General features: G+C 43.0%; 1 protein-coding gene across 1 annotated transcript in view; it reads left to right on the top strand.

The window, feature by feature from the left end:
- ADCY2 (adenylate cyclase 2) overlaps positions 1 to 12,848 on the top strand; it is a 474,101-nt gene that overhangs the window by 316,529 nt on the left and 144,724 nt on the right. Inside the window, exon 5 of the mRNA XM_040262372.1 lies at positions 9,678 to 9,826. Coding sequence (XP_040118306.1) covers positions 9,678 to 9,826 — 149 coding nt within the window. The remainder of the gene's footprint in view (positions 1 to 9,677; positions 9,827 to 12,848) is intronic.

Genomic DNA, 12,848 nt, shown 5'->3' on the forward strand with positions numbered 1-12,848 from the left:
GAGCAAGGAAAGAAAGGGGCAACATGTATTTCAGAACAGCGATTGAGTGACTGGGAGTGTTGTGTGTATATAGCTACATTGTTATCTGGTCATCTGTGGTGTACAGTTTCATCGACGGATTGCATTTGGATGTTACAGTATTCCACTTTACTGCCGGCAATATTTAGCATTTTATCAACTAGGGGGTTTTTGCAGAAACTAACACCTCTGGCATTAATATGTCTCCAGTCAATAATGCATTTAATATAGTTGATCTCACATATTTGTCTGTATCTTCTTATCATCTCCTCTGGCAGCTTCTCCATCTATCCTTCTTCTCAGAAGAAATCACCTAGCCCCCTGTACACCCTGAGTTTCTCTTTTCCCCAGAATCCAGGAAAGGGGTCGGTCTTCATACAATGTCTCTGCATTTTCTTCAACTGGTTTTGCCTGTTTCAGGCTGGAGGGTCTTCCTTGCATATAGGCAGATGAACTTGGAGGGGAAAATCAGACCAGAGTCATTGTTAATCTGGAGCATTTACTTTTCCACTTTTTAGTGTGTGGGTGTGGAGGTCTGTTTGCATGATGAGCTCCCCTTTGGGTGTTTTCATAACCCTGGTGTTGAGCTGTGTCGTCTCGGGCCTCATGGGAACAGCGGCCTTGAGAGACGCATGTGAAGCTCATAGACCATCCTGCCATCTTGCCGTGGGTGCCCGTGTGTCCTGCTGCCTGGTCGGGAAACAGAGCTGTGCCTCTTATCTTAGAACCTCCATAGTCTCCCACCCAAGGATGGAAGGCTTTCTACATTATGAACGGTGTTTCTTCCACTGAAAGTGTTAGTTTCTCAGTCACATCTGACTCTTTGCGACTTTTTGGACTATAGCCCACCAGGCTCGTCGGTCCATGGGATTCTCCAGGCAAGAATACTGGAATGGGTTGCCATTCCTTTCTCCAGGGGATCTTCCTGACCTAGGAATCAAACCCTGGTCTCCTGCACAGCAGGCAGATTCTTTACTGTCTGAGCCACTAGGAAGACCCCCTAGAGGCTCCGTATTAAAGAATTAAATTGATGGTTAGTAGTTTGAATTTAAAAGTATAAATTTACTGTCACCTGTGACTGAAAACACACTTTATAACTTGAGTTTAGCCTTGTGTTCTCTAACTCCTGCTTGCTGGAGAGTAATCGCACATAAGTGATCGCTTCTTTCCTTCCATCTTTTGTTACTGATGTGCTCTGTAAAAGTACCCCAACAGTCTTAATCCTTCTGCTGAGCTTACAAATTAGCCAGTAGGATGAGAAATCAGTGACCATAAAGTTGGAAGATGCAAGTTTCATCACATCTTGACTCCCTAGTGAGTACCTCCTCCCTCTACCCACTCTGAGACAATGCTTTATCTATTTTGCCCCCCCCCACCCTTTTTGGTCAAAAGTGTTTAAATTTAAATAGAATTTAATATAGCCAGGGTTTATAAAATGAGACAACAATATATGAATGCAACAAAAGGCCTTAACGGTTTTGTAAAAGGGAACAGTGACTTGTCAAAGTGCATATTGATTTTCATTTGCTCAAAGCATTTCGGCCTCCCTAAACTGTGTAATAAGCAAGCTGACTTGCCCTCTGCACACAAACGCTGGCTGTTCACACGGCACACCAGAGCCTCTCGCCATTCTCTGTCCTCTTGCAGTTCAGTGAAGTAACCCTTCACGGAAGAGTTTCTTTGTCAAGAGGCCTCTCCTTTCCCGCAGTGCTTCTTAACTGTCTTGGCTGTGGTCTGTGGTTGTGAGCACTCGCCTCCTTTCCTTTGTGTTTGAGTCTGAATCAGTAAGAGGCAAATTCAAGGAAAAAAGCTCTTGTGGTTCCATAGAATTCTAGGAACTTACAGGGACCTGCAGACCTTCAACTCACCAAGTTTAACAGATATTTTTTTTAAACAACTAAATTGAGGCTCCCAAGGCTGGAGGGATTTAACTGAGGTCATGTAGGTCGTGGTAGAGAAAGAACAGGAGCTCAGATCTACTCAGACTTGGGCGCTGTTTCTACTAGACAGTGCTGGGTTTCGTCATGCATAAATATGATGACTGATTTTATTGTAAAAATCAAAGTTAGATAAAGCAAGACCTTTCAAATAATAAATATTAACTGATTGATTGCTGTGAAGCAAGATTCCTAAGGCTGGACTGAAGAGAAACGAACTAAATTGAATAGCAAGAAATAGCAGTAATGGCAGCTGTTAGTACACCTTAGTACATACCTAGACAGAGTATTACAAAGCAGACACATCACTTTGCTGACAAAGGTCCGTCTAGTCAAAGTTATGGTTTTTGCAGTAGTCATGTACAGATGTGTGAGGTGGACCATAAGAAAGGCTGACCCCTAAAGAAGTGATGCTTTCATATTGTGGTGCTGGAGAAGACTCTTGAAAGTCCTTTGGACTGCAAGGTGATCAAACTAGTCAATCCTAAAAGAAATCAGTCCTGAATATTCATTAAGGACTGATGCTGAAGCTGAAACTCCAACCCTTTGGCCACCTGATACGGAGAGCTTCCATGGTGTTGCAAAGAGTCAGACATGACTTAGCTACTGAACAAAAACTATACCTTAACTTCGGAAGTGTGGAGGTGATAGAGGCTGGTGACAATAAAGGATGGTTTTTCACTGAGACTTGCACACATGAAGCTGGCTGCAAGAGAAGATATATCTAGGGGGGAATACTGACACAGATGCATATCCCTAGTGGGTGTTTTCCAAGTACAGAGGCTTCAGTGTTTGATTCTAAATGGATACCTGGTCCTTTCATGCTGCAGGTCAATACTGAATGGCAGCATATCAGCATATCTCTTCAGCACCTCTTCTAACACAGTAGCTCCTTAGGGATCTGGTGTCTGTTTATGCCAGTGACTACTTTCTCTTGGGAAGAGAAAATTTGTAACTTATTCCTTCAATGAAAGGAATGAATACAATAGAAGGATTAATATATCGAATTGGTTTGCCATCCTGAGGTAACTGAATGGCATTTAAAATAAGAACTAGATAGAAATAAGAATTTTGAAAGAGGAAAAAATTTGATTCTTATTAAAGAGCAAGTCCTTGTCATCCTCCTTTCCGAAAATGCAGCAGTTTTAAACATTTATCACATGCATGGTTTAAAGAAGAAACAGGATATAATGTACATCAGTATATGATAGCTCAAAATTTAAGCATACATCATCTTTGCTTAAAGTGGATTTTCCTGTCAACTGAAATAATCTCAAAAATGGCATAAAAAAGTAAAGTTAAATATCTGCTTTGTTTCATTCTGTTAGAAACAATTTGGAGTTGGAGAGTGTCTTGAATTTTGATCAACTGAAATTTACAAACTCTAGCTTTCTACGTGGCACAGTTTAAAAGAACACATTCTCAGAAAAATGTATGAATTTAATGAATATTAATTAGAGGCTTAATAAAGGCATGTGTTAAAAATGAAACTCTCAAACTATGGCCGACCTATTCACTGGATAATCTTTGAGTAGGCTGGAATTAGCCAAATTCCCTGTCATTCGACAGTCTTTTCTAAAAAGAGAAAGAAATAGTGATGGTGTGCATCATTCAGTTTTGTGACGACTTGATTTTCCAAAAATCCCCTTAAGGAGTTTCTCCAGTGTATTTGGAGATAATGTAACTAAGTCATATCCGGCATATTAAGCACTTGTTTGTGTGTTGCTTTCAGATAGTTTGGCAGGGCACACAGCTACATTATCAAAAAGCTGAAATATTAATGGAAATATTAACCTTGTCAGATTATGAGTTGAGTTGAAATTTATCATGTGTGCCATAATATTGGGGTTTCCTTTCAGAGCACAGCACTTTATAAGGGAAGAAAGACATATTTAACAGTGACTTGATTCAGAATGTTCAAGCAGACTTTTATTTAAGGCTTACCCCTTTATCCAATGCCATGATGACCAAGAGGATGTGTGCAGACCCCAAAACACAAGTCCTGTCTGTGGGCTTTGGTCGCTGGTCTTGCTGCCCATCAGAATCATGTGATAATTGAGAAGACTTGGGTTCTTTTCTTTTTGGCTGGTAGGCTGTTACCAACATCTTTATTCCACTCTAACTTCACAAAGATTCTTTAACACACACACAGAAAGAAAAATTTGGTTTACACAACATATGGAGTTGATTTCCTGTATTTTTCAAACTACCTATAAAAAACCATTCATCTGTCTACATGTGGGACTAAATTAAAGACCATGATTTACATTTGGTCATTAAATGAAGCTATGGGCATGAAAGAGAATTACTTTATTTAATTCATCTTTTTTGTTCATGGAATCTGTCCTTTAGGGAAGGCTGGCTCTGTGGTCTTGGGGGTTTGCATATGTGCTAAATTGCTTCAGTCGTGTCCAACTCTGTGTGACCCTGTAGACTATAGCCCACCAGGCTCCTCTTTCCACAGGACTCTCCAGGCAAGACTACACTGGGGTGGGTTGCCATGTTCCTCCAGGGGATCTTCCCAACCCAGGAATCAAACTCTGATTCCTGCATCTCCTGGATTTCAGGCAGACTCTACCACTGAGCCATCTGGGAAGCCCCTTGGGGTTTAGTTTCTGCCTACAGAATGTAGGCAGAAAATGGGAAAAAAAAAAGTGGAAGAAAGTGAAGTCACTCAGTCGTGTCCAACTCTTTGTGACCCCATGGGCTGTAGCCTACCAGGTTCCTCCACCCATGGGATTTTCCAGGCAAGAATACTGGAGTGGTTGCCATTTCCTTCTCCAGGAGATCTTCCCGACCCAGGGATTGAACCCAGGTTTCTCACATTGTAGGCAGATGCTTTACCATCTGAGCCACCAGGAAGTCCTGGTGGAAACAAAGTCCAGGCAGAAAACGAAGGTGCTTGCAAAGGTCTCAGTTAGGTTTACCCTGAGCAACACTCAGACGAGGATGTGAGTTTGGACATTTAGTTGGATGTGGTTTCAGGTGGCCGAGTGAGGGAATGGATCAGGGAGGATCCAGCTCCAGCTATTGAAAGGGGGTAGCTGGCAACAGGGGCTCAGCCCATCTGCAGACCCTCAGAGGGAAGAGTAGAAAATGCTCAGATCTGTCCACTGAGGGATGTGGATGCGGGAGCTGAGATATTTATCCACCAATCACTTCCTCGTTGGTTGAGGCACAGGAAACTGTAGATTTAGAAAGGACCAGGCTGCAGGCGACCTCCAAGGAACGGAGAGGGAATATGGTTAGGACACCAACAACATAGGCTCCAGAACTATGACTGGAAATGAATGTAAACCATGGGAGAATCGACTGATACCTTTAAATTCAACAGAAGACTGTGCTGAGTCCACAGAGACACACAAGTTGTCCTCATAAGGTAATAATGCAGAAGAATGTCAATTGAGATTTGCAACCTGGTGCACTTTGGTTTTTCTTAGCCCTTGACTCATCTGTCATCCATCAGAAAATACAAAGCTGGTTATAATCTAATTAAGCCAATCACCAGACATCTCTGTAGACACAGATTCCACTGAGATTTCTAAATAGATAGTCTAGACCAGATTCATAATCTATTATATCCTACATGCCAGTATTTCTTGTCACTGTTTTAGACAGTGACAAATCTGTTCAGGGTCTGCTTACTTTATGATAGAGATGAGATGGCATCTCTGACTCAGTAGAATAATTGATGCTTTTGAACTGTGGTGTTGGAGAAGACTCTTGAGAGTCCCTTGGACTGCAAAGAGATCCAACCAGTCCATCCTAAAGGAAATCAATCCTGAATATTCTTTGGAAGGACTGATGCTAAAGCTGAAACTCCAATACTTTGGCCACCTGATGCAAAGAACTGACTCATTGGAAAAGACTCTGATGCTGGGAAAGATTGAAGGCGGGAGGAGAAGGGGACAACAGAGTATGAGATGGTTGGATGGTATCACTGACTCGATGGACATAAGTTTGAGTAAGCTCCAGGGAAGCCTGGCATGCTGCAGTCCATGGAGTTACAAAGAGTTGGACACGACTGAGCGACTAAACTGAACTGACTGACTCAGTAAAGAATCTGCCTGCAATGCAGGAGATGCGAGTTCTATCCCTGGGTCAGAAAGATCCTCTGGAGAAGGGAATAGCAACCCACTCCAGTATTCTTACCTGGAGAATCCCATGGACAGAGGAGCCTGGCAAGGTCCATTGGGTCGCAAAAGAGTCAGACACGATTGAGCAACTAACACACAGTAACATGCCTCCTTTGTCTCGCGTCTCATCATGCCTTTAGAGGATGACCAGATGAGTCTTCTGACTTTGTTGACATCAATAACACAGTTTTCTCACTAGATTTCCTCTATTTGTTTAAGTAGATTTTGAACATTATGAATCCTTTATACAATTTTGACCTCACATACAATCATCCAATACAGTGATCAATAAATAGAGAAACAGAGACCATCCCATACAGAGTAACTCAGTACACACAGTGTGCTCAGTAGCTACCAAAATGGAGTTGAGTGAAGGCAACATTAGCATAACTCGGTTCCAAACTTGAAGAAGCAAAGTCTATCATCTAAGTACTTCCTTGGATGTATCACGTATTTTGTGACTTTCAGACTTCCCAAATGTCTAACCATCTGGTTGGTCATGGAAGCCAAAACGCAGAAAAAAGAAAGTAAGAGGCAATTACATGTATTTGATGGGTGGGTAGCAAAAGACAAATAGATGAAGGAATAGCTCTACTTTGTAGTAAGATTACAAAAGGTAGTAAAGTGTCATTTATTTTAAAAATAAATCCCAGTACCTTTTCACTGGGTTCTGAGATAATAGAGGGATCAGATTTGTATAGACACTAGATCATCAACCAAATGTTTTGAACTCTCAATTTGTGTGTAACAAGGATACAGGTTTTATTCTAAGTTTTAAAATATGGACATCCATTTTTCATGTCATTGGAAAAGACCCTGATGCTGGAAAAAATCGAGGGCAGGAGGAGAAGGGGATGACAGAGGATGAGAGGGTCGGATGGCATCAGCGACTCTGACAGAGGATGAGAGGGTCGGATGGCATCAGCGACTCAATGGACATGACTTTGAGCAAGCCCCAGGAGATGGTGCTGGACAGGGAAGCCTGGCGTGCTGTAGTTCATGGGGTCGCAAAGAGTGGGACACGACTGAGCAACTGAACAACATTTTCCACATTATTAGTAATTTCTTGGTATTCTGAGTTCCAAGTCGCCCCATTTCTCTGGGGTCACTTGTTCTGTTAACAAACCGAAACATGACTCGATTTCTTCTATTACTGAACTCATTTATTCTCTATTCTCCTGCTGTTGTTTATCTTGGCCCTTGTCTGCATAACGAGAGGTCTTGCAGTTGGACAGGGTCCCTGCTCTTTCAAAATTTTGCTTTAGTCCAAAATTGGAATTCACCTCCTCACCTTTAAGCTAACATGATGCTATTGTATTGTTAGGTCATTAGTGAAATTTGGAGAATAATGGAAGGAAATTCAAGCTCAGAATAGGGATCAAATCAAAATGTCATTTCAAGTGGTTGTCGGTGTTTACCAATGGTTTTCCAACCAGGAGACACTTTGAATGTTCCCTTTCGCCTTTAGTGCAGCCTGCTGATGTGACGTTGGGGCTCCTCTTGTATCACCAGAGGCAGTCATTCTTTCTCCCAGTGTCTCTGTCTGCTAGAGACAAAAACCCAAAATAATCAATGCCTTGCTTTGCAGAATAGTCAAATTTCCCTTTGGGTGAAGATCACTGACCCAGATCTTGCCCAGGCCTGGTATTGATGACCAAGAAGGTCATTAATCTGATCTTAAAACATAAGCCCTGCCTATCCAGGTCTCTATCATAAGCAGTACCAACAATGAACATAGGTTTTGAGATGGGATTTCTGTTTATTGTGCCCCAGACAAAATGTACCGCAGGGCATTTATTCATTCAGCAAATAACTACAGAGAAAATGCTACTTTCCAGGAACTCCTCTAGGAGTTGAGAAATCAAACAAAAAAAAAAGCCCCCCACTTAACTACCCTTCACATCACCCGTCTCTGTGAGTGCAAGGAACCACATAAGGGGTTACGTTGCCAATGTCCACAGTAGTGGTATTGCTACCCCTCCAAAAATTTTTTTTTTTTCTAAAAAATATAGGGACCTCTCAATCCTTTTCCCCTAAGACTGAAATATCTACACTCTTTTTCTGTTATTGATATAGCACATAAAGAGAGCTCCTGGAAGCATGTGGTGCCTGGCAGGGGCTCCTGCTCTGTTAGTTCCCCTCTGTTTTCCAAGGTATGTGGATTCCTCTAAACACCAGCCTATCCTAGTCTTGTCTGACAGCTATGCTATTAGGGACACTGTCTCCTTCATCTTTGCATTTATCATTAATGCTCATCAAGAGTCTGGCATTCAGTGGGCAGTGATGGATGTTTCCTGATTGGGTGAATGAAGGAAGGAAAGAACAGATGACCAACACTCAGATATGCCAGTTCATGGAGAGTCGCCCCCGACCATGCACTGAGGCCCCGCACAGGCCCACACGGAGTCTCCTGTTGACTTTGCACCTGTGTTTTCCTGGAGCAGGTTGGGGATAGGTTGTGGCAAGGGCCATTTCATCTTCATCAAGATGTACTTCTGGCCTCCCCTCTTCTCCATCATGAAAGTTCCCCAAAGTTCCAAAGTGATGTGCTCTGTGGGTGGATCCAGGGGACAAACATGTGGGCCAGGGAATCTGGGGGCAAAGCCTACTTTCCCCCACCCTCCTCTACTCTCTCACCACTTTGTCCAAAAAGAAATTTGTTAGAAAATGTGGAAGAAGAGAAAATCTTTTGCTCTACAGATGCTCATTTAGACACACTGAATATCACCAGCTAAATCCACAATACCTGAGGAATATATAGTGTTTTCTATAATAAATTTATGTTTAAAGTACTCTAGAGTAAATATCAACTTTCAAAGATTGACCTTCTGTGATACTTCTTGTCAAAAAAAAAAAAATTACAGTTTCCTTAAAGGGAATGAAAAAGTGCCATTCTAAGCATAATAAGTGCATATTAACATATGTATAATATTGCATGCTATCATGTACAGGATTTACTGAATTTAAAGACTGAAAATATAAAAAAGGCTCATATGTTTTCACTTCTTTGTGACCCACCTATAATTTCTCATAGATGACATTTTCTCAGAGACTAATATTTCTGACTCTGTGTTTATAATAGTTCAGAATCACGAAAAAGGATTGCATGATCACCACAGAGGAAATGAAATATTTGAAAATGTGTGACTATCTTATTTAGGAAATGTGGAATATTGCTTGACTTTCAAAAGTGCAATATAGCTTGTACTTTATCTCTCAAGCGAACGAGTAGGCGAAAATGAGAGTCTTCTATCTCCGACTGACCACTGCTTTCTGGCATCTTCGTATTATTACCGTTTCACTCCTTTAAAATCACAATAGATAAATAATATCCTCAGGGAAATAACTACGCCTTCCTTTTCTTTGCACACTGCAGAACACATGCTTAGAACTCAATAAATAATCTAATAACACACTCTGACCTTGGAAAATTGGATTTTTTTTAACATGTATTTCTAGACTCTGTATTTGAACTTGTTAGAGTCCTCAGATTGGCCCTGTTCTGGCCCCGTGGTGCTTTCGCTTGGCCCTTGCTGTGGCCTCGGTGGTGTGACTTCTCTCCGTCTTCCTTCCATCCTGGCTTCAGGAGCGGCTGCTGCTTTCCTTGCTGCCGGCACACATAGCCATGGAGATGAAAGCAGAGATCATCCAGAGGCTGCAGGGCCCCAAAGCCGGCCAGATGGAGAACACCAACAACTTCCACAACCTCTATGTCAAGCGGCACACCAACGTCAGGTATGTGGCACCATCTTCCCTCCTCAGCGAGGCTGGGGAGCCCGATGCCAGGTGGCGGATGTGGGTGGCAGATGTAGGTCCCCGGAAGTCCTCATCTTACAGCGTCACGTGCCCTTCGGGGCTGTTCATCTTGGTGCAAAGCATATGTCCACTCCACCTACCCCTGTGCGAGGGCCTCTCGGTCATTCAGATAAGAAAACAGGCCCTTCTACCTGTTGCATTTTGGGACCAGCTGTTACAAAGGGGAGAGAAGTGGCTGGTGGGGCCTCCATTCTGGGAACTCTCAGGTCGGTTCTCACTGGGTCCCAGGCACCCAGGACTCTGTATCTCAGTAAGATTAGGGAGTCGGGCTCTAGGCACAAGGACTGGTTCCTCGAGATGGGCTTGGCAGGGCCAGGGCTCCAGGAGCTAGCACTTTCCAGGGCAGCTGGGTATCCTGCTGCCCATCAGGAATGCAGGGGCGGGGGTGGGGGCAGGGGAGTGTCTCTGGGCTCTGGGTATGGCCAGTACCCAGCATCATAAGTGACCGGCAGGCACCTTAATCAAATTACAGTGAAAGTTAAAGCTTGTCCAAGAGTGGCAGTCATGGATGCTTCTCAGGGAGCCATTCCTGGAATCTTAGTAACTAGAAAACTAACAAGGGATTGTGGTCAGAAGGGAGGTCGTGTAGGACCTCTGCTCCCCTGAGCTCTGGATGGGAGCTGGGTGGGCCCTCACTTCAGTCTGGGGTGGATGCTCCCTCTCGTGCTCCCCATCGTCTCTGGCCCCTCCAGATGTGGGCACTCTGGTCCTCACCATTCTCCATGCACACCTGTTTCTTATCCCAGTTCTCTGGAGGCCTGTCCTTCCATCTGTTCCTTTGTGTTACAGTGGTACTTGCTCTTCCGGCTGGGTTATCTCAGTGAGTAACCTGTGCCTGCCTTATTCATCAGGTTACTCCTTTAGTTGTCAGGGTTATCGCCCCTCCATTCAACAGTTTATTAACAACAACCACAAACAAAACTGAAATTGTGTAGACCATCATCTAGAATCGAAATCAGGCTGTTTGACCCCAACTTCAGACTTTTTCCATTGCATGTTGCTACCTTGGGTCTGATCACTTCAGGTCAAAGATATCTGAAATTGATTAATAAGAAATAAATTTAACTGTAGCTTAAAATAAAAGTGAAAATGTTAGCCACTTAGTCGTGTCCGACTCTGTGCAACCCTATGGACTGTAGCTGGCCAGGCTCCTCCACCCATGGAGTTCTCCAGGCAAGAATACTGAAGTCGGCTGCCATTCCCTTCTCCAAGGGATCTTCCTGACCCAGGGATCAAGGCCAGGTCTCCCATATTGCAGGTGGATTCTTTACTGTCAGAGCCACCAAGGAAGGCTTAACTGTAGCTTAAATGTATTGCTAGGACAAATCTCAATTTGACACATGATTTTAGAAACAGGTGTGGCCCAAGCACACAAAGAGCTAATATACAATAAAGAGCTAATATACAATGCTGAAAGGGAGATAACAGAAATGCATATCAATGCAGAATCAGGAGTAAATATTTTTAAGTCCTCATCATTTTTTGGAATAATAGGAAAGAACTATGAGTGTGTATGTATATACGTGTGTGTGTGTGTGTGTGTGTGTGTGTAAACACAGAGAGAGAGAACATTCATACATATTAATGAGTGAAATTATTTAAAACACTAGCTTGCCTTTAGGTTTTTAAGCATTTTGGCTACATGATTAAAGAAAAACAATTTATAGTATCTGATAAGTTGTATTTTACTAGAAATTGCTCTTTCTAGCCTTCAGTTCAGTTCAGTCACTCAGTTGTGTCCGACTCTTTGCGACCCTATGAATCGCAGCATGCCAGGCCTCCCTGTCCATCACCAACTCCTGGAGTTCACTCAAACTCATGTCCACCAAGTCGGTGATGCCATCCAGCCATCTTGTTCTCTGTTGTCCCCTTCTCCTCCTGTCCCCAATCCCTCCCAGCATCAGAGTCTTTTCCAGTGAGTCAACTCTTCGCATGAGGTGGCCAAAGTATTGGAGTTTCAGCTTTAGCATCAGTCCTTCCAATGAACACCCAGGACTGATCTCCTTTAGAATGGACTGCTTGGATCTCCTTGCAGTCCAAGGGACTCTCAAGAGTCTTCTCCAACACCACAGTTCAAAAGCATCAATTCTTTGGCACTCAGCTTTCTTCACAGTCCAACTCTCACACCCATACATGACCACTGGAAAAACCATAGCCTTGACTAGACGGACCTTAATTATCTGAAAATCAGGAATGGCCCTCCATCTCCTGCAATATTTTTAAGACACTTATTGGTATTCAAAGTGCATAAAAATAAATATTAATATGTCTGTATCTAAAGAGGATCACAGACTCTAAGTAGTTTGATATAGTCCAGGAACACTAGACCTGCAAAAATAACAGATGTCATGACCAATTTCAGGCAGTTGATAAAGAATCTGCTTAATATCTGTATTATCAATTTCTATGATACTTTCTACATAATTTCTACATTTCTATCAATTTCTACAAATTACCCCCAAACTTAGTGGTTTTAAAGAACAATAGGCATCTCACAGTTTCTGTGGGCTGGAGTTTTGGAGCATCTGAAGTGGTTCTGGCGTAGACTTCCCCATGAGGCTTCAGGCTGGAGGATCTGCTCACGATGTGGCTTCTCACCTGGTGGGCAGGTTAACTTCCTGTTGGCGGGAGGCCTCAGATCTTCACCACTGGACCTCTTCACAGGTTGCTTGAGCGTCCTCACAATATGGCTGCTTGCTTCCCCAGAGGGAAGGATCCAAGAGAGAGCCGGGTGGAAGTTACTGTATCTTTTATGAAAGGTCATTTCTGGCTATTCCTACAGTATTCTATTAGTTACACAAATCACTCCTACTCATTATGGGGAGGGACAATACAAGGGAGGTTAGGATGACTGAGGCCATCTTGGAAGCCAGTTACCACACAATCTAAGGCAAAGGGTTGGTGAAGCAGCTTCAGCTGCCTTCAGAGATTGTATACAATA

This window comes from Oryx dammah, unplaced genomic scaffold (assembly GCF_014754425.2).
Source record: "Oryx dammah isolate SB20612 unplaced genomic scaffold, SCBI_Odam_1.1 HiC_scaffold_20, whole genome shotgun sequence".
In the NCBI taxonomy this organism is placed as follows: Eukaryota; Metazoa; Chordata; class Mammalia; order Artiodactyla; family Bovidae; genus Oryx; species Oryx dammah.